We start from the raw sequence: 18,009 nt of genomic DNA, 5'->3' as shown, positions 1-18,009 counted from the left end.
TGCTGCTCGTGTTTTTCTTCCATTTGCTTGACGCGCTCCTCGTACTCCATCTCAATGTCGTTCTTGTCTTCGCGCAAGAGCTCAAATTTGTTCTTCTCTTGCTCAATCTCGTGCGTGAATTTTTCCGTGACTTCCTTGAGGTGCTCGTTGTAGTTCATGTCTTTGAGCCGCAGCTGGTACTCATTGTGGAGCGTGAGCTCGTCGACTTTGTTTTTGAGCTCGACCATCGACGTGTTCTTCTCTTCAAGGTCGCTCTTGGTGACGAGGATCTCTTCGGCAAACACTGTGTTTTCACGGCCGTCCTTGGCCCGCGCGCGACCTTCCTTGTCGCGGATCTCGAAAATGCACACGACGCCGTCTTCGCCACACACGAGCAGGTACAAGTCGTCGAACGAGATGCGCATGCGCGTGACTAGGCCCATAGTGTTGAACAAAATACCGAGTTATTTCGACGTACTGGGACCGCTGAGGCACTGGAATTCGGTAAATTCGCCCGTGAGCGGAAATTTGTACGATCGAACGGTGCCGAGTTTGTCGGGCTCGACGGCCCCCGCAAACAGCATCCGCTGCGAGTTGGAGAGCACGATCTGCCCGAGTGTCACTTCCGCGTTAAACTCTTTCGAGAGCTACGATCGTTTAGGGGTAGGGTTGCGCGTCCGTGCCACAACACACATTTCACAAATACCGTCGAGGCGGGAAACTCGATCTCCTTGAGCATCTTGTCGGCGCCGACAGCAAACACCGACGTGCCTGTATTGGAGAAAATAAGTTATAATTTTTGTCGCATATAAACAAAAATATGTACCTTCGCGGTTGCAGACGGCCGAAAAGTACGGGACACCTTTCTGAACAAACTCGCCGTCGCGCTTGGCTTCGTCGAGGTCCCATTGGTACACAGCGCCGTCCATGCCGGCGCTGATGACGCCCGAGTCGTCATAGTTCCAGTACAAGCTGCGGACTTTGCCGTTGTGGCCGCGGAGGTTGGCAATCAAGTCGCACGTGTTCATCGAAAACACTTGGATCGTGTTGCCGTTCACGGCCGCAAAGAGATGGCCGCCCGTGCTAGATGACAACTTGTGCACTTTCGAACAAGAAAGTATAGTTGTTACCTAAATTGGCACTCGCGGCACGCCTTGATCGTAAACTCCTTGAACGGGCGAATGTCGTCCATGAGCACGTTCATGAGCCGCAGCTTGTCGGCAAATCCCACGAGAATATGGAGGCCACTTGGGTGCATGGAGACGCTATGGGCTTCTTCGGTAAACTGCTTGTAGACTTCGCACGTCCGGTCGATGTAGTTCCACACCTACTCGATACCTTAGACTTTGCCCATTGAAACATTGAAATGTTTGAAACATGCAAAGGTTGACGTACGCGAACCGTCTTGTCGAGGCCACACGTGACAATCGTCGGCTTGCGCACGCAAATGTCCATGCCTGTCACGTGCAAGTAGCCGTTCTCGCCTGGCCGATGGAACGGCGTCACGAGCGCTTCGATTTCCTCGGTCTTGAACGAGTCTTTCATTTGGTACGGGAATATGTAGATCTGCGCGCTTGCGAGCGCGGCGACGACCATGTCCTCGTTCGGACTCACAGTGAGCCCGACGACGCGCGAAATGGCACTCTCGACTTTGATCGACTTGGAGAACGTCAAGCTCTCGGTCGCCGGCGCGTTCCGGTCGCTGTTGACCAAGAACAAGCTCACCTAGAGACCACATGATTGTCGCCTCGACCCTTTCATATCGGCGCCTATGACTACCATCGACTTGTCGCTGCCGACGACGATGCCCTTGCTCGTCGAGACCATGGACACGATGCTGCGCGAGTCGCCGGGCGACGCGAGGAGCCGGCACACAAACTCACCGGCCTAAGAAACGGTCGTCTTAGTGCGATACCTTCCGCTCCAGAATTTGGTACGCGAAAGAGGAGCAAGTCGCCGGCGGCGGTGCCGACGACGACTTCGTCCTCTTTTTGCTTGAGCCACGTGTGGCAGAGGAGGTTGGTGGCGTCGACGCGGGCCATGGGCATGGGCCGGAACGCCGTGTCGACGATGCGGAAGAATTTGATCAAGTTGATGCCCGTGCAGCACACGATCGACGGGTCGACGTTCGAGAACGAGCACTGCGTCACGTACTGCGGGTTGGCACTCGGGTTTGCGGCCGCGTTTCCCGCCGGTGCCGCATTGTGGAGCTTCATACTCGCGACAGCTTTGCCTTTGGACCAGTTCCAGCACACAAGTGTCCAGTCCGGGGGGCCGCCTTGGGTCAAGAGCAGCTGGTTGTCAGCGCTAAACTCCATGCTCACGTAGATCTTGCTGAGGCTCTCGGAGGTCGTGAGCACCTTTCGCTTCTTGAGCGTCTTGAGGTCGTAGATGCTGACGACGCCCCGCTCGCTCTTCTCGGCGATCGCGATAAAGCTAGTCGTCTATGAGTTTAAGAGACTACGAGGACCGAGCGTGCCGGCGACTCGGGCACACGGAGAGCGACGTGATGCCCTCGGTGTTTTCGGTGCACGTGATGAACTTTTGCTTCTTGTCGTCGATACCGTAGACCACGAGGCTGTGCCCCGCGGGGTACGCGACCATCTGGTCGTCGACGTACGTAACTGCGTTGGCGACGTTGGCCTTGAGCCCGAACACGTGCCTACGACCGAGACGTCGCATCGACAAACGGGTCTACCAGCGTGTACCGGTGCACGAGCGTCGCGCTCGACATGGCGTCGCTTTGAAAAGTCCCTGAAACCAACAAAGGAGGAGAAATAGTCTGCTGCTCTCGATTTAGTGTGGAGGATATGGACAACCTGTCCAAGATGACGACAACGAGAGGGCCATTGATGCCCTTGGTGATGGCACCAGCCATCGATATACATACGACCTCACGTGTGAGTACGGCACTAGCAACTAAGTGCGTGAACAGTAAAAACTTAGCTGGTACTGTGGCACCATTGCGTGAAGTCCTTGCTTTGGCTCCAACAAGACATGGCACCACCGCCATCGACTTCGCACCTGGAACACTCGATCGCCGAGCTACGCTTAGCTGCATCTCAAGTATTCGGTTGACCCTTTTGCAAGCATTTGAAGCCTATCAAAGTCGCTTCAACACGACACAAAAGTGCATGACAACACTAGGTACACGTCTAAGATTCGCGATGTGCGCAAGTCATTTAACAGCCGTCTGCAGCGCCGGCGACCAACTCGTATTCCTATCGACAACGCCTGCTGTACTGAAGCTCCGTGTTTGCAACAAAGAGGCGCAGGCGACCCTGCGGCGAGATAGAGATCAAATGCACACATGTTACAGAGGACGATGGACGTTCAAAATTGTCGACGCGACCAGTCGCTAGTCGGTCAAGTCGACTAGCGAGGGCTCACCGACTCGGTTTCCGGTTGGCCGTAATGGGCGCGGAGGACGTTTTCCCATTGGTTGAGCTGGGAGACGAGGCCGCGCAGAAGCAGTGCGTTGGGCAAGTCGACAATCGCCGTGCCGCCGCCAACCGCTGTCGTGACAATCTCGCCATGCGCCACGCGCACCGAGACCCTACGGTGACATTTTGTTCAACTAGACCACCTTGAATTTAGGCGTACAGCATAAAGGTTGTCATGCGATTCAAGTCGGGCGAGAGGTTGATCGTGCAGTAGTCAAAACCGTTGGTCAAATACGTCTGGAACTGGATCATGACGCGGACCGCGTCCGGGTCCTTGAGAATGCATTCGACGATGCTCAAATCTTGCTGCGGCCGGCGAATGACCTAGACGACAATATTTTACATCAACGACATGATGGACAATCTGTCGTACCGAAAAGTCGACAGCTTTTTTGTTGATGTTGAGGTACGTCTCCTTTTGGTTGCGCTGCGCCCAGTGGTACTCGCTCATGTAGCGCACGTCGTCGAGGTGCAGCAAGCCGACCGTGCGCTCGAGCTTAAACATGAGCTTGAGCCCGTCCTCGATCGACTCGGCGCGCCAGCCGTGGATCATGTCGACGCTCGGGTTGCCGCTGGCGAGCGCCGCGGGGATATCGTGGTGGACGTGGCGCATGACGTTTTGGAGGTGGTCGAACAGGAACATGTCGTCCTGGATACGTGGATCTGACAAGTCGCAGCGTGGCTAATAACATCCATTGCCATGAGGATGCATCAATCAAGATAAAGCGACGTACGATCGAGGGCTGCACCGCGCGCAAGAACAAGTTGCGCCGGTCGAGCGCAGCCTGGAGCGTCGCCGTCTCGCGCTTGAGAAACTCTTTCTCGATGAGGAGGTTGGAGAACCTGCGCGAGAGATCGACGTTCTGCGTGCGGTCGGGCGCGCTCCCGAGCACGAGGTGCAGGCCCGCGACGTAGCGTTCGAGGTCCGCCATTTGTCGGCGCAACGTCTCCATGGAGCTCTACAGTGCAGGCGATGAGCGCTATGACCATAGAAGATGGAGGCGCACCCGCTGCCGCTGCCGCCATGCGTGCGAGTTGCGGCGCTTCCGGGCGCGGAGCTGGTCGAGGCGCTCGGCTTCGGGCACGCTCATCGTCGGCTGGTTTCCGTTTTGGCGCTCCGATGCCATTGGCCTAATTCGACCAATCACAGACCGCGGCCGACCAAGCGGTTTCTTCGGCGGCAGAAAAGCCAGCAGGTTGTCATGTTTTCGGGTCCAGCGGAGAGTGCACAGAATGTGTAGCTTTGGCAAAGGACAACTTGTCCTTCCTGTATGTCATAGCAATTGCGATATCGAATAGCCAGTTGCAAGCGCTGGTCAGTACACAGTACGAGCGCCGGCACCGTGTCGCTCGTCTCACATTGCCCATCACACTGCTTGCCAGTCCATCGTGATCATCATCGGGATGACCATCATGGCGGTGCTAGTGCCAGGTCCTAGCTGCTCGCGCAAAACGGACCCGCAAGGACATGGTCATAGATAGAAAGTATAGTACGCAAGTTAATAAGCCGGAAGGCGCCAAGACGGGGCTGCGTCCATGTCATAGAGGGCTTCGACCACGCGGCTACCGACAGCTTCGAGTTTGAAGCGTACGACTTCGTATTCGACCGTATTCGCATTCGGATGCAAGATGAGCCACTTGAGTGCAAGCGCGAGCGCGTCATCGAGCTCGTCCCGCGTCACTTCGCTCACACGGTTGCGGCTGATGGCATCGCCATGCCACGCCTCGCGGAGACGCATGGTGTACTCGGTGGCGGCAGCTTTGGCAGCTGCGCGGGCTGCGTGGATGTGCTGTCTCCCGTCAACTTGGCGACGCGTCGCAGCTTCTTGGATGAGGCGGCACATGCGACCGCGCGTCGTCGGGGCCAACTCGTTGGTCGCTGGAATTGGCTTGTCGTCCACGGTGGCGCTAATTTGCAGCGTACCGGTGGCGTGACAGATTTGAAACCCCACTTGGACCGTCGCGCCTCGGGGGATACCGTTCGGCAGTGGCCCGACACGCCACTTGCCCTGGAGGTGGCTCGTGTCACGCTGACCAAGAAGACCTTCGTAGACGAGCAGGGTGATGTCGGGTTGATTGGCTTGCGTCGTGAACATATCCTCTGTCGTGGAGAAGTAGTCTGTTGCGCCGCGAGCAAGGTACTGCGGGTGTCGGGCTTCTGTCGCGACCCAGAAGGGCGTCGGAAGGCACTGACAGGCGAGCACATCGCGGCCGGTGGCGCGCAGGGTCGCATTGGCAGTGTACAGGGTCGCGCCAGTGACGATCGCTTCATCTGGGTTACCCACCAAGCGGACGCGCTGGCCGTGAAACAAGTCGACGAGCGTCGTCTTCAGCAGCGGCATGCGCACGAGGCCGCCGGCAAGAACAATGTCGTCAATGTTGTTCTTATCCAGCTTGGCCGTTTGGAGAGCCTTGACGACAAGCGCCGTGAGCTGCGCCATCATTTCGCGCGCGAGCTGATTCAATTGGTCGCGCGAGACAACGACAACCAAGTCGTTCTCGCCCGAAAGACGCGGCACTTCGACGGTGGTCGTCGTCGCTGTCGAGAGCGCGATTTTCGCCTCTTCACACGCGGTGCGCAGTCGCTGCAAGCCACGCGGGGACAGGCGCACGTCGCAGCCGATGGTGCGTTCAAAGGCCGCGATGCAGTGCCGCACGAGGCGCTCGTCAATGTCGAGGCCACCGAGGTGCGCGTTTCCAGACGTCGCCACAGCCGTGCTCAGAGCACTCTCATCAACCGTGATGGCAACGCCAAGCGAACCGGCGCCGGCGGTCACCGTCAGGACGGTCCGCTCCTCGCGCATTCGCGGATGCATGTTCATGTAGGTGACAAGCGCGGCAGTCGGCGCGTTCAACAGCTTGCGCACGTTGAGCCCTGCGATAGCCGCAGCGTCAAGCACTGCGTGGCGCTGGGTCGTGGTAAAGGCGGCGGGAACCGTCAACGTCACGTAACCCACCGTCAGCTGCTCGTCGACCATCGCCTTGGTGTGCTCCAAGAGCGTGGCCAAGACCTCTTCGAGGTCGAACGTCGAGGGTTGGCCGTTTAATGTCACGCGCACTTGGGGCTTGTCGTCACTGGAGGCCACGACTTGAAACGGCACCTTGTCGCAGTCGGCGCGGACGCCGCGATCGCGCATCGAGCGCCCGAGGAAGCGCGTCATGCGAAAAACGACGTTGGCGGCGTCGGTAGCAGCATAGGCTTTGGCGCGGCGCCCGACAAGACGTCCGGCATCGGTGAACGCGACGTACGCAGGCAGGGCCGTCGCGCCGTCGCTGTCGAGGGCCAGGAGCTCGACGCGGTCGTTGCGCCACACGCCGACACGCAGGTTGGACGTGCCAATGTCAATGGCAATGTCGGTTGTCATGTTCGTCGAAAGCTTCGAAATGCGGACCACTGCAAGTGGCACGAGATCGCGCGTGTTGACCAAATGTATCAAGTCGATGGTAAACAGATGGTACGTACTTGATACTTAGACTTGAAACATGACGGCATCGTTCTGTTGCGGAGACGACGTGGTGATTTGTTTTGCCTCACAAAGGACCGGCTGTTGGGATGTAATGAACACAAAAGCACGAGATCGATGGCTTGGCGCTCGTCGCGTCAAGTGACACATACGCTCGTGAGCATGTGCGTACGCCTCGGAAGGGAGACCTGGACAAGGGAAAAGTGGGAATGTATTGATATACATATGAACGTGTTTCGCGTTATCTTTATATATGAACGTGTTCCGCGTTGTCTTCATAATTACACAAAGACTTCGCATACGCCTGAATGCGTGGGAGTTGGCACCAGCACTTGGTCGTTGGGAGTGAGCTGCGTACGGATACATGTTATACTTATCTAGACGAATTGACCATTCTACTTCCCGGTATGTCATATGACATGACGCTTGGACGATGCCATGCAAGACAATTGGGACATGCCAACCGCAGGTTTTTCTACTCGGGCAGCATCCACGAAGGTTCCGCGGCTAGCGCCAACACGCGGCGGCTCACAGTCTCCAGCTGGACGCGGACATCGTCGTACTCTTCGATGGTTGCATTTGGGTTCAGAAGAAGCCACTTGATGGCCGCTGCGAGCGCATCGTCGAGCTCGTCTCTCGATGGGTCTCCAACGCGGTGGCGAGAAGCTTCGTCGCTGTGCCACGTACTGCGAAGCGAATACGTAAAGTCGTTGGCAGCCGCCTTAGCCCGCGCCAAAAGGACCTTCTGTCGCGCTATGTGATGCCGCGCCATCGCTTGAGCGCAAAGGTGCTGCAGCTTTCGTCGTGACGTGGCGCTGTCAGAGTTGACCACGGAGAGGCCTTCCTGCGTGCTCTTGTCGAATGCGGCGACGCGGAGAACGCCCGTGCCTTCGTCGATGACAAACGCCACGTCAATGAACCGGGTGCTGCGCAAGGTCTCGATGTGCCACCGGCCCTGGAGATGGCTCGAATCGCTGAAGCCGACATCACCCTCGTACATGAGCAGAACAAAGGGTCCGCTGCCATTCGACTGGAACGTGTGGGTCGCCGTGCCAGAGAGCACGGGAACATTGAACACTGTTCTCCAGTGGTGGCCGGCGGCGGCCGCCCAAATAGGAGTCAAGAGCGCGTCGTGGATGGCAATGGGACGGACGACGGAGTCGCTCGATGCGGTCGTACTGGCGACGTAGAGCGCTGCCCCCGCGACCACCGCCGGCGTAGCCAAGCAGGCGACCGTTTTGCCACAAAATACGTTGGAGAGTGTCGACTGCAAGTACGGCATCGACGCGACGCCGCCGACAAGGACGATATCTTCCACATCATCTTTGACGCACTTTGCTTGCTGGAGGACCTTGCGGACAAGGACGACGACTTTGTCCATGAGATGGTCGACCAAAGCGTCGAGCTTTTCGCGCGAGAGAGAAAGCGCCACATCCTCGTCTCGGTACAGCCGCGGGATGCACAACTGCGTCTCGTTGGTCGTCGAGAGAGCACAGCGCGCAGCTTCGCATGCGGAAAGGAGGCGTTGCTTGGTTGACGCAGAGAAGGCGAAATCGTTGCCTATGATCGAAGGCCTCCACGAAGACATACAGTACGCTGCGAGGCGCGCGTCCATTGCCGAGCCACTGACATGCATGTCGCTCGCCGATGCGTGGGCAGTAAACGTATCGTATTCGGCCGTCACGACCGAGGCTGTGACCGCGCTCGCTCCGGCGTCGACCACCAGCAACCTGCGTTTGTCAGCACCGGTTGCGTGGACTTGGGCGATGGCGGCTGCCGTCGTGGCACTCAAAAGTCGATCGACAGTCCACCCAGCCATTGTCGCAGCGTCCACGATGGCTTGGCGCTGACTGGTCGTGTACGTTGCCGGCACAGTCACGACCGCGTGGTCGAGACACGAGCCGAGGTGGCATTCGGCCGACGTTCTGACGTGCTCGAGGAGCATGGCAATGATCTCTTGTGGGTAGTACGTACACGCGCTTCTTTGGTGTTGTACACAAATCAGCGGCGTCTTGTCCGAGGACGCACGGATTCGGAATGGCGCGCCCGCCACCGCGGCTTGGACGATTGGGTCGTTCATACGGCGACCAAGAAGCTGCAAGGCGTTCGAGACGACGTTCGTTGGATGGTCTTGGGCGTATGCTTTGGCTTGGTGTCCAAACAGCGTGAGTGTGTCTGTAAAGGCTACGACCGCGGGAAGACTCTCGGCGCCGTCCAGCGCAAGGACATGCACGCGGCCGTTGCGCCAGACGCCGACACGAACCCTCGACGTGCCAATGTCGATGGCAACGCAGTGTGTGTTGGAGGACATGTTTTGTCGAATGGCGTATCGTGTGGTCTTCTTGTCAGTGAAGCAAGTTCGCCATGCTGCACAGTGCCGCTTGATATTTTCAATGTATCAACTTGAGAAATAAAGACCATTCAAATATGCATAGTTATATTTTCTAGTGCCCTAAACGATTATATCAAGTAGAACTCATCTGTTTGGGATATGTACCCATGTAGTAGTGGATTATTTTTGTCAAAATGATTTGTTTTCGCGATGGAATTACCCGCGCAGTGGCACTTCGTAGACGACGCGGAACGGGTCGTCGCGTCCGTTGCGCTCGAGGACAACGATGCTCGCAATTGCCCACGGCGGCAGCGGGAGCAGCTGCGTCTCCATCGCGCTTCGGAGCGCCGCCGTGGCCGCGACACCGCCCTCCGCTTGGCCCAGCGTCAAATGCGGCGCGAACGCTCGCTTGTCATGGTCGCACTCGGGGAACGCCGCCTGGAGCTTGGCCTGGAGCGACACGAGCGCGTCGTGCGTCGATGCGTCCGGTGCCAAAAAGACGGTCGCGCGCCGGGCCGAGTGCTGGAACTGGCTCAAGGACGCAAAGCCGCCGTCGATCGGCGCAACGTTGGCGACGGCGCGCTGAACCCGCTCGGCGATCATCGGCAGTTGCTCGCTCGGTGCGTTCAGAAACGGGTAGAGGAGGTTAATGTGCGGCGGCCAGCGCTGGAACGCCTTGTCGTGCGCCGCGCGGACCCGCTGGACGCCGTCGTAGTGCGGGCTCGACTCGTGCAGGATGACAGCAAGCGCGGCTTGGTGCGAGAGGTGCGAGGGCAGCGCGTTCTTCATGGCTCTTGTGGTGAATGTGGAAATGAGCATCTGTCTCGGCCACTCGGCCAAATTGACACGCGTGAGTGTTGGTGCGCTCCGATTGGCCGTGACGACAGTATCCGGATGAGTCGGACCTCTCAGACGCCACACAGTCCGATCCTGTTGAAGGGTTGTGCAAGCGGTGAGTGCTGGTGGTCATCGCACCAGCACTCACAGCACGACAGCACGACGAGAGGATGCACTACGTTAGCCCTCATGATGCTTCATCATCAACTGGTTTACAGGACGGAGCTGCTCGAGGCATTTTGCTGCAGGTGCCGAGGCTTGCCTGTCGGACAGCCCAGCGAGAGCTTACCACATAATTATACATTTGGCTAGCTAGTAATGTTGGCACGAAACTTGATTTCTACCAAGCTGCGGGACGCCAACACAGTACCCTAACCTCAAGCGGCGCTGTGGTTTACGGTTTACGGCACACCCTTCTGCAGGGCCGCTCGCAACGAGGCAATTCGCTTGTCGAGAGCATCCTTGGGGGACTCACGGATCTCTTGGCACGTTGCTTTCGTGTCGCCAGAGAGGAGCGCACTGAGGTAGCCGTACCGCCCTCGCAGTGTCTAGCGTCATTCACATGACATAATTCTACACGATCACGACCCGTACCTCCGAATCAAACGGCAACGGTCCGTCGTACATGATGTCGAAGGCCGCCTCGTCGCTACCAGCCACAGTGCTCTCCTCTTGCACGTCTGTCTTGTCTCTTCCCTGGCGATCCAGCTCGCCCTTGAGCGCCTCCACCCACGTGACGGGCAGCAGCGGACACTCGGTGCTTAGTGCCTGGGACGCGGCCACATATGTTTTGAGGCCAAATCGGATCTGGCTCTGCACATCGGGATCCAAGATGGCGACGCTTGCAGCGACTTGCAATGGTGTCGGTGGCGCCGCCTCCCCCACGTACACCGTGCCTTGAAAGAGGTACCCCGGCAGCGTCTCGAGAAGCAAGAGGCGTGACATCTCGTAGCTACGGCGCCAGTGTCGGCGGTCCGTCTTGCGCGTGTAGAGCACCTTGGCGTGGGCGTAGGCGGCGAACGCGGCCCAAATCTAGGGCATTGTACCCTAACCCTACATGTTCAAATGACGGAGGTACCGTCAGCGGGTGGTTGCAGTAGTCGACGATATGGACACGAGCCTTTCCGTCGCGTGCTCGGTTCAAGCGGCTCAGCAGCTGCACAATGTGCGCGTGGCGCGAAAGCGGTCGGTCAATGTACATGGCGATCAACCCCGGCTCGTTGTAGCCCGTGTCGAGCTTGTCACAGACAACAATGACGTCAGCGAGCGAGAGGGTGCACGTGGTGTTGAGCTGCTTCTCGCTAAGGCCGTCAAACGCACTGAACGTGCAATAAACTTGGGTCGGCCATCCCCTACAAGTGTCATTGTCTTCCTTTTCAAAAATACGAAAAATAAGAAATTTGCAGAAATCAAAGCACGTACTGGGCCGCCATGTACGACTGGATCGCAGTGTGGTACGCGACAACGTCCTTGCGGCTGCGCACGACTACCAGACACTACACCTCGTTCATAACTATATAGCATTCGGATACGAAAGCAGCGAATCCAATACCTTGCCAAAAATGACCTTGGTTTTGAGCCGAACAAAGTGCTGCATCATCGACTTCACTTTGGCAAAAATCGACGGCGACACGAGTGGACTCTGTAGAAACGTTGTATGGGACAGCACGTCGACAATGTGCTTGTGGGCGATCGCGTCTGTGAGCGAGTGCGTATCGAATGGCGCGCGCGGGTCGACCCCCGAGCCAAAGAGCTCGAGCGCCTGGACACTTGGCGTCGCCGAAAAGCCCACATACTAGTCACAGCATAAGACAATACATTCCATAGAAGGAGAATATAGTTGTATACCATGGTCTTGCATGCATCGGTCGAGAGCGCTTGCAGCACCGTGTCGATCGAGACGCGCGTCGACGACGTGTGCGACCGGTGGGCTTCGTCCGCGAGGATCGCTAGATGCTTGTACGTGGCGCTGCTGCTGGCCGTCGACGCATGCAAAAGCCGTGCCAGAAGCACCTTGTCGTTCACGAGCTGGCTGAGCTTGTGCGTCGTCGTCACAATTACCTTTTGGTCGTCCGACTTGCGCACAATGGCGCTGAGGTGCTCGATGCTCTCCGCACGGTAGATTGCTTCCATCCCGTTTTGGTGCAAGAAGGCTTCGACAGTGTCGCCAAGCTGCTGGTCAAGTTTGATGCGGTCGACGAGGATGATGACCGTGTGAAAGCCATGGCCAGACGCATCCGACGTGTAGAGCAGCTGGTACGCCTACGACACCATTCGATTGCATTCGAGGTCGTGGACTGAGATACCAAGATACCAAGCACGCCAGCGTCACCGACTTGCCCGAGCCCGTGCTGTGCTGAATCAAATAGTTAGCGCCAGGGTCCGATGCCGTCGAGACGGCGTGCACGAGCTTGGCGACCGCGCGGACTTGGTGCGGCCACGGCTGAAAGACATGTATGCTTCCGTTGCGCTGCTTTTGCGCGGCGCCGACGCGGAACGCACGTGTGACAGCCGCCACCGTCGCCGGCGGCACAAGCGAGAACGGGTCAGGCTTGGTCGCCGCCTTGTCTGGCTTGGCCTGCTTGGGCGGTTTGGCCGGCGTGGGCAGGTGCCACTGCGTCTTTTGCGTAGCTACGTGGACATAGAACGGCTTGTTTTTGGACTTGGAGTGCTGCAGAACCCATCCCTCGGGCAGCCCGTCCTCGGCCGCCCGCTTGGTCATGGAAAGGGCAATGTCGTTCCGATATCCGGATGCCGGTTACACCGAAATAGTGTGTGCCTCCAAATTGGCGCCAAAACCCCAGAAACCCAAAAACCAAAAACCAAAAACGGCCGCCGCCCGGGCAGCGAGGTGTGGCGAGATGCAGATCAAGTGGCGGGCCTATCTTCCTTGGTTCAGGAGCTTGGGTGTGATCAGCTGGCGAGCCGTCGCGAGGCGGCGGTTGGGCAGCGCGAAGAGGTCGAGAAGAAACATGACATGGTCAAGGACGTACGTCGCATCGATGTAGTATGGCAGCAAGAGCTTCCTCTCAAACACAAGCTCTCGAAACCCCGCAATGCAGACAAGGCATTCGCGCGGCGTGTCAATGCCAGCCGCAAGGAGGAATCGGGTCGCGTCGGTCAGATGATAACTCAACGTCGTCGCGGAGCTCTGGGTGGCGCCCAAGGAGATACTGTACGAGGTCGAGGTTGCCGACTTGCAGTGCAAACTTGACGGCATCATGCGAGACTTGCATTGCGCTGTGGGCCACGATGTCCTACCCTTTGTTCACGATGGCTCTTATGAGCGCCGAGCTATCGAAACGCGTGCTCGGGTGTCGAGAAGAAAGCGAGCGAGCGCCATATAGTTGGCCGCGCACGCTTCGTCCAACCAGCCATGGCCCAGCCATGTGCCAAGTAGCGATGAAGGACATGGACCGAGTCGTCGACGCTCGCTGGGACGCCCATCGCGTTAGGTAGTATGTGAGCGCTTGCTGTGGAGGAAATGGATGAAACTGCATTTTTGGGCAGGTTTGGAGCATCAAAACCCTCACCGCTTGATTCTGCACTATCTTAGACGCTGGCTTTGGTCCCGGTGTTGGTACCGACAGTGTGCGTGCCGTAGTATTTGATGAGGAGCTGGAAGCCGTCGAGGAGCCGTGCGAGGTCGGCGCTACTCTCAGTGCTAACGACGAGAGTCTTGACCGAGCTCACGATCGCGATGCACTCGACGCGGCCGTACAAGAGGTTTCGCAGCGGGCTATGTCCGTCCTTTAGATGAACATCCGAGATGGTGTCGATAGGAAGAATCGTCTTCTTCGTCTTGTCTTTGCGGCTGCGCCAGGGGTGCGGTTTCATTGGCGACGAACCCTCCATCTCGATGCACGACACGATCTTGACCTCGGCGTCGCAGCGCAGCATACGAGTGTGCGGTGCGCCTTGGCGTCCGTGCTACATCCGAAAAATCACATTGTTGACGACTCGTATCACGGTGGCAACTACCTTTTTGATGCAGAACCCGCGTTTCAGGTCGAGAAGAAAGCGCTCGAGTGTCGCACGCTCGTCGTCGATCGGCTCTGACGACCGCGTCGAGAACCGATCGCTGCTTGTCGTAATATCGTGGTCGCGTGGCGGTGCACTGTGTTGCTGCTTGTAGAGGGCCTGGAGGCCGACCAACACGCGATCGTACACCTCTTTCGACTCGAATTTGAACACGAGCGCACTGTCGTCCAGCGTTGTGTGCAGCGTGATGCAGAGGTCGTCGGGCGGCAGTCGCTCGCCCGTGGGGGACACGAGCAGTTCTGTCTCCACGCTCGTCGTCGCAAAGAGCGTGTTGACCGTTCGAAGGTACGTCGAGGGCTTGCGATCGGCACCGACCGCAACCTCGAGTATGTCATTCACGCGCATCGGAGCTTTTGTCGTCGTCTTGCTCCGGGACTCGGTCTTTTCCCAGAACAAGTGTTCACCGCTGAAGTCGCAGAAGAGCCAGCGTTTGTTCCAGTGGTGGCGGCGCCGACTCAACTAGATTTGAGGTCGTTAGCTGCATGGGGTTAGGGTATTGGCTACCTTGAGCACGGCGACGCCTTCGAGGAGGAGCGCGATGGCACTTTGCGTGTTGAATGGCGTGCAAAACAAGGGCGTGTGCCCGGTGGAGACGAGGGGCGCAGAGAAGCGGCGGGAGAGCGATGGCTTCACCGGCGCAGGCGTGCACCTTGGCACGCTGGGTGCGACGGGGGTGGGCACCGACGGTTTGCGTCGACGCCACCAGCGCTGAATGTGCTGAATCGACTCGTCTCGCGAGAGCCGAGGCGGCTCGAGCGCCTCGATCTCGGTCTCGCGCACACTCGGTACGCGCTGCAAGGACGCTTCATCGGCAACGCGAGTGGATTCTAGCTCGAGGGCCACTTCTGAAGCGACGAACGGGCTTGACTTCGATGGTCGACGCTTCATCGGTGCAGGGTCGTCTACGCTCATTTGCACTTTGCACCAGCAATGAGGACAGCGTACCTGGTTTGGGCGCTATGTCGCGTGGCTTGAAGTGCTCTTTGATAGGCGACGCCGAGCGATGCGTCTTGGGCGCCTGCGTTATCGGTGCCTTGTGGCTACTGCTACTGCTATTGCTGCTGATGTTGATAGAATGCGATACGGAGACGGGTTTTGGCTTGGGCGATGGAAGCGCCACAACATTCTTGATGACGACGGTCACATGCTTGGGCTCCTCCCGCGCGCAGAGCCCGCGCAGGCGGTCCAGTGCCGACATGGAGGGTCCGGGTTCGATACTCGGTGGTGCATACGCCCCGTGAAGCGCCAAATGCATGATACCGGCCGTACACGCATCGAGGGACGCGCTCCAATGCACTTCATCTTGATTGTCGATGCTGGTGTGGTTGTTGGTGGTGTGATTGCTGTGGTTGTAGTTGTTGTTCGGCTCCGACACTGGGTCCAGGAGCACTGGCAAGTGGCGATGCGCACTGCGCTTCTCGAGCAATATCTGGTACATTTGTGTCGACTGGATCTGGGTCGCAATGGCGTGTGGTGACGTTGGTTCGAGCGGCTCTAGGAGCGACTGGACGACGGCGTAGATCTGGTGGGCAAAACTATCGACGGCACTCGCGGTCCATGGCTCGTGAACACCCACGACCGCGCCGAGCTCGTCGGCGAGCATGTCGTGCTGCGGCAGCGTCTCGGGCTCGTCCCAGAGCACACAGTCGTCGAGTGGGTACACGCGCACAAGGCCAGGAATATCGTGGAATCGGGTCGGGAGTTCTTGAACGCCGATGAGAAAGGGCACGGGGGCCTACACCCAAATCGCATTTGTAGCCTGATACATTGATAGAAAAATTGGCCACCTCGAGGTACTCGAGCAGCGTCGTGGGGAGCACGGCAATGACAGGGCCCGCCCACGTGAGGGGGGAGAGGAGCGAGACAAGGCCGAGGACCGTCGACGTCAATACCTCGAGGTCGTCGCAGACCACGACAACTTTGGCTTCAAGCATAAGACTCGTCCACGCAATGAGAAACGTATCGATCGAGACGCAGTCCAGCACGATCGGCAGCGCCCACTGCAAGAGCAGCCCCGTGCATTCCTCCTTGTGGCCAAAATGCGCGAGGCTCCGGCGGTGCGCGGGGCGCTTGAGATGCAAGCGCGCATTCGACTCGAAGAGCGGAACGTCGAGGACATGGCCGGGTGGTGGCACCAGAAGCTCCGTGAACTGACCGAGCTTGCTGGACAAGAGGTGTTCGAGCTAGACAATGTTGCGGTGTCCGACCGTCGTCACGAGATCAAGTTGAAACTAGCGCACCTTGGGTGGTACAACGGTGCTAAGGTCATGCCACAAATGGGGGGCGTCGACCAGCTCGGCGTCGTGCAAGTCTGCGCTCATATATATTCGAATGAAATTGCTATGGAGGGACTGGTACCATGAAGGTGCTGCAGGAGCGGCTTGTAGAAGCTCCAGCATGGGAGCTTGGACACGACGCAGTATGCGATCGGCACGTGGACGCTCAATGCGTGGGGCTGCAAGGCCACGTCCTTGGGCAGCGGAAGCCAGCGCACGAGGCAGCTCGCATAGTGCATGTCCTGGCCGACGTCGCCGCCACCAGACAAGACAAATAGAAAAAAGGATGGCGCTAAACTAGGTGCACATATTGACGGGATATGACATCCAATGACAATAATGTACCTCTCGTCGTCCGCGTCCGAGAGCACGCGGATGCCGTTAGGAAAGCAAAAGTGCTGGAGACTTTCGAACTGCGCGGGGCGGGGGTACGTGGCGCACACGACCGGCTCAAAGACCGTCTCGAGCAGCGACGGGCAAATGGCAATGTCGGTAACGTCGGGACCAACGATGACGAGCGTGTCCAAGATCGGACAGCCTCCGTGGCTGACCGAGCTCGTGTCAGTCTCGGGCAGTCGAATCTATCGAAATTTACGATTATCTGAGGTCAACACGAAGAGACTACCTGGAACGGCGACGGAAGCCCGTGTCGGGCGCTCGGTCGTCGGACGGTTTGGACTTTGGCGTCGAGCTCGAGGATCTCGCTTGAGAGCTGGTTGTCTTGCTCGTCGATCGACGCGAGCATGAGATCCAGCGCCATCTGCATCTCGCGGCGACTGCTCTTCTCAGCGATTGGAAATGCCACGTCATTGGCCTTGCACCACGACTCGACGAGTTGAAAGGCTTGCGCGCTATGCCCCCGTAACCCGTCGTTCTCGTCGTCGTCGTCGCCGGTCTCGGTCACAATGGAGGCTTCAAGCGGCTCTTTGGCCGCCTCCGAGTCGAAGAACCACTGGCGCTTGGCCTTGGGCGGCTTGGCCTCGCCGCTGCGGGCGCCAGTCCACATGTCTCGAAAGTTCCGTGCGGGTGACCGCGGGGCCTTCGTCGGCGTCATACTCCGCACGCGCATACCACTGAAGAGCGACCGCTTCCCGTCGTCGTCGTCCATGTATCTTGAAGAGGCGCGAGAAAGGCGGCGTTGGATTGGCTATTGTTTTACATAGCCCCCCTACTCGGGGTCGACCGGATACAACGCGATTTTGATGGTCAATTGCATGAGGGGACCTACGTGTTATACATGGAAGGGTACCCTTAAAAACGCGTATCCGGCGTCGCCAACCACTGGTGCGCGCGGTTGCACTTGCCCATTAGTCAGAACCCAATTTGCCGTGTCGTGGCGCAGTCTCCAAAGTCTAGTTCCAGCGTTAGTTACAAGTGTGTAGGCGTAGTTAGTTGGCGGCCGATGATGATCCAACCATTTGTCCAATTACTGCATGAAGCATCCGCGATGTGTAAAAACATGTTTCTGAGGCCTCAACATCATCCCTAACGTTAGTTATCTTCAATGTTAACCCTTGTCAATGGACACATTTTCAAATCGCATTTCGTGTCTACCACCTTGATAACCTTGGTTGCATGACCCGTCTCGCCAAAGCTCCACAGGCTGTCGATGCGAGCACGGTAACACCCGTGGTGTG

The 18,009-nt window shown here is 58.0% G+C and overlaps 8 protein-coding genes across 9 annotated transcripts; all 8 read right to left on the bottom strand.

Moving 5' to 3' along the window:
- Nucleotides 1-154: 154 nt before the first annotated feature.
- On the bottom strand, nucleotides 155-2,713 carry SDRG_01070 (hypothetical protein; the record flags this gene model as incomplete). The annotated part of the gene is made up of 11 exons (XM_008606581.1): nucleotides 155-160; nucleotides 207-412; nucleotides 458-626; nucleotides 686-750; nucleotides 806-1,062; nucleotides 1,110-1,306; nucleotides 1,375-1,704; nucleotides 1,759-1,866; nucleotides 1,917-2,415; nucleotides 2,459-2,641; nucleotides 2,688-2,713. The coding sequence occupies 11 exons, from the start codon at nucleotides 2,711-2,713 to the stop codon at nucleotides 155-157; spliced, it is 2,046 nt and encodes a 681-aa protein (XP_008604803.1).
- Nucleotides 2,714-3,271: 558 nt separating this feature from the next.
- Nucleotides 3,272-4,542, bottom strand: SDRG_01069 (hypothetical protein). The gene is made up of 5 exons (XM_008606580.1): nucleotides 4,430-4,542; nucleotides 4,157-4,381; nucleotides 3,796-4,104; nucleotides 3,583-3,746; nucleotides 3,272-3,535 (listed from the first exon to the last, which is right to left on the bottom strand). The coding sequence occupies exons 1-5, from the start codon at nucleotides 4,511-4,513 to the stop codon at nucleotides 3,355-3,357; spliced, it is 963 nt and encodes a 320-aa protein (XP_008604802.1). The 5' UTR covers nucleotides 4,514-4,542; the 3' UTR covers nucleotides 3,272-3,354.
- Nucleotides 4,543-4,881: 339 nt separating this feature from the next.
- SDRG_01068 (hypothetical protein) lies at nucleotides 4,882-6,795 on the bottom strand. Its single transcript, XM_008606579.1, has one exon. The coding sequence runs from the start codon at nucleotides 6,785-6,787 to the stop codon at nucleotides 4,922-4,924; it is 1,866 nt and encodes a 621-aa protein (XP_008604801.1). The 5' UTR covers nucleotides 6,788-6,795; the 3' UTR covers nucleotides 4,882-4,921.
- A 437-nt stretch (nucleotides 6,796-7,232) lies between these two features.
- Nucleotides 7,233-9,197, bottom strand: SDRG_01067 (hypothetical protein; the record flags this gene model as incomplete). The annotated part of the gene is made up of 1 exon (XM_008606578.1): nucleotides 7,233-9,197. The coding sequence occupies one exon, from the start codon at nucleotides 9,195-9,197 to the stop codon at nucleotides 7,362-7,364; it is 1,836 nt and encodes a 611-aa protein (XP_008604800.1). The 3' UTR covers nucleotides 7,233-7,361.
- Nucleotides 9,198-9,365: 168 nt separating this feature from the next.
- SDRG_01066 (hypothetical protein) lies at nucleotides 9,366-10,056 on the bottom strand. The gene has a single exon (XM_008606577.1). It carries the CDS (start codon nucleotides 10,035-10,037, stop codon nucleotides 9,435-9,437), a length of 603 nt encoding a protein of 200 aa, XP_008604799.1. The 5' UTR covers nucleotides 10,038-10,056; the 3' UTR covers nucleotides 9,366-9,434.
- A 233-nt stretch (nucleotides 10,057-10,289) lies between these two features.
- Nucleotides 10,290-12,798, bottom strand: SDRG_01065. Of its 2 annotated transcripts, none has more exons than XM_008606575.1 (7): nucleotides 12,362-12,798; nucleotides 11,904-12,317; nucleotides 11,608-11,850; nucleotides 11,478-11,551; nucleotides 11,134-11,407; nucleotides 10,650-11,087; nucleotides 10,290-10,603 (listed from the first exon to the last, which is right to left on the bottom strand). In XM_008606575.1, exons 2-7 carry the CDS (start codon nucleotides 12,186-12,188, stop codon nucleotides 10,457-10,459), a joined length of 1,461 nt encoding a protein of 486 aa, XP_008604797.1. In that variant the 5' UTR covers nucleotides 12,189-12,317; nucleotides 12,362-12,798; the 3' UTR covers nucleotides 10,290-10,456. The 2 variants fall into 2 exon arrangements, with proteins under 2 accessions (XP_008604797.1, XP_008604798.1); XM_008606576.1 differs by having other exon boundaries at nucleotides 12,370-12,798.
- A 138-nt stretch (nucleotides 12,799-12,936) lies between these two features.
- SDRG_01064 (hypothetical protein) lies at nucleotides 12,937-13,278 on the bottom strand (the record flags this gene model as incomplete). Its single annotated transcript, XM_008606574.1, has 1 exon — nucleotides 12,937-13,278. The coding sequence occupies one exon, from the start codon at nucleotides 13,276-13,278 to the stop codon at nucleotides 12,937-12,939; it is 342 nt and encodes a 113-aa protein (XP_008604796.1).
- Nucleotides 13,279-13,607: 329 nt separating this feature from the next.
- Nucleotides 13,608-17,480, bottom strand: SDRG_01063 (hypothetical protein; the record flags this gene model as incomplete). Its single annotated transcript, XM_008606573.1, has 9 exons — nucleotides 13,608-13,985; nucleotides 14,037-14,555; nucleotides 14,601-14,998; nucleotides 15,042-15,831; nucleotides 15,884-16,279; nucleotides 16,337-16,407; nucleotides 16,455-16,669; nucleotides 16,718-16,953; nucleotides 16,998-17,480. The coding sequence occupies 9 exons, from the start codon at nucleotides 17,478-17,480 to the stop codon at nucleotides 13,608-13,610; spliced, it is 3,486 nt and encodes a 1,161-aa protein (XP_008604795.1).
- Nucleotides 17,481-18,009: the final 529 nt, after the last annotated feature.

The sequence above is a fragment of the Saprolegnia diclina genome, assembly GCF_000281045.1.
Source record: "Saprolegnia diclina VS20 unplaced genomic scaffold supercont1.2, whole genome shotgun sequence".
NCBI lineage: Eukaryota > Oomycota > Saprolegniomycetes > Saprolegniales > Saprolegniaceae > Saprolegnia > Saprolegnia diclina.
This window is presented reverse-complemented; position numbering and strand designations above follow the sequence as displayed.

Coding starts and splice junctions, on each gene's coding strand:
- SDRG_01069 (XM_008606580.1), bottom strand. CDS start 4,513: ATGAGCGTGCCCGAAGCCGAGCGCCTCGACCAGCTCCGCGCCCGGAAG. Junction 4,382..4,429: donor CATGGCGGCAGCGGCAGCGG/GTGCGCCTCCAT, acceptor CCTGCACTGTAG/AGCTCCATGGAGACGTTGCG. Junction 3,536..3,582: donor CGCATGACAACCTTTATGCT/GTACGCCTAAAT, acceptor ATGTCACCGTAG/GGTCTCGGTGCGCGTGGCGC.
- SDRG_01068 (XM_008606579.1), bottom strand. CDS start 6,787: ATGACAACCGACATTGCCATTGACATTGGCACGTCCAACCTGCGTGTC.
- SDRG_01066 (XM_008606577.1), bottom strand. CDS start 10,037: ATGCTCATTTCCACATTCACCACAAGAGCCATGAAGAACGCGCTGCCC.
- SDRG_01065 (XM_008606576.1), bottom strand. CDS start 12,777: ATGACCAAGCGGGCGGCCGAGGACGGGCTGCCCGAGGGATGGGTTCTG. Junction 11,552..11,607: donor CCAAGGTCATTTTTGGCAAG/GTATTGGATTCG, acceptor AACGAGGTGTAG/TGTCTGGTAGTCGTGCGCAG. Junction 11,408..11,477: donor CAGTCGTACATGGCGGCCCA/GTACGTGCTTTG, acceptor TGACACTTGTAG/GGGATGGCCGACCCAAGTTT.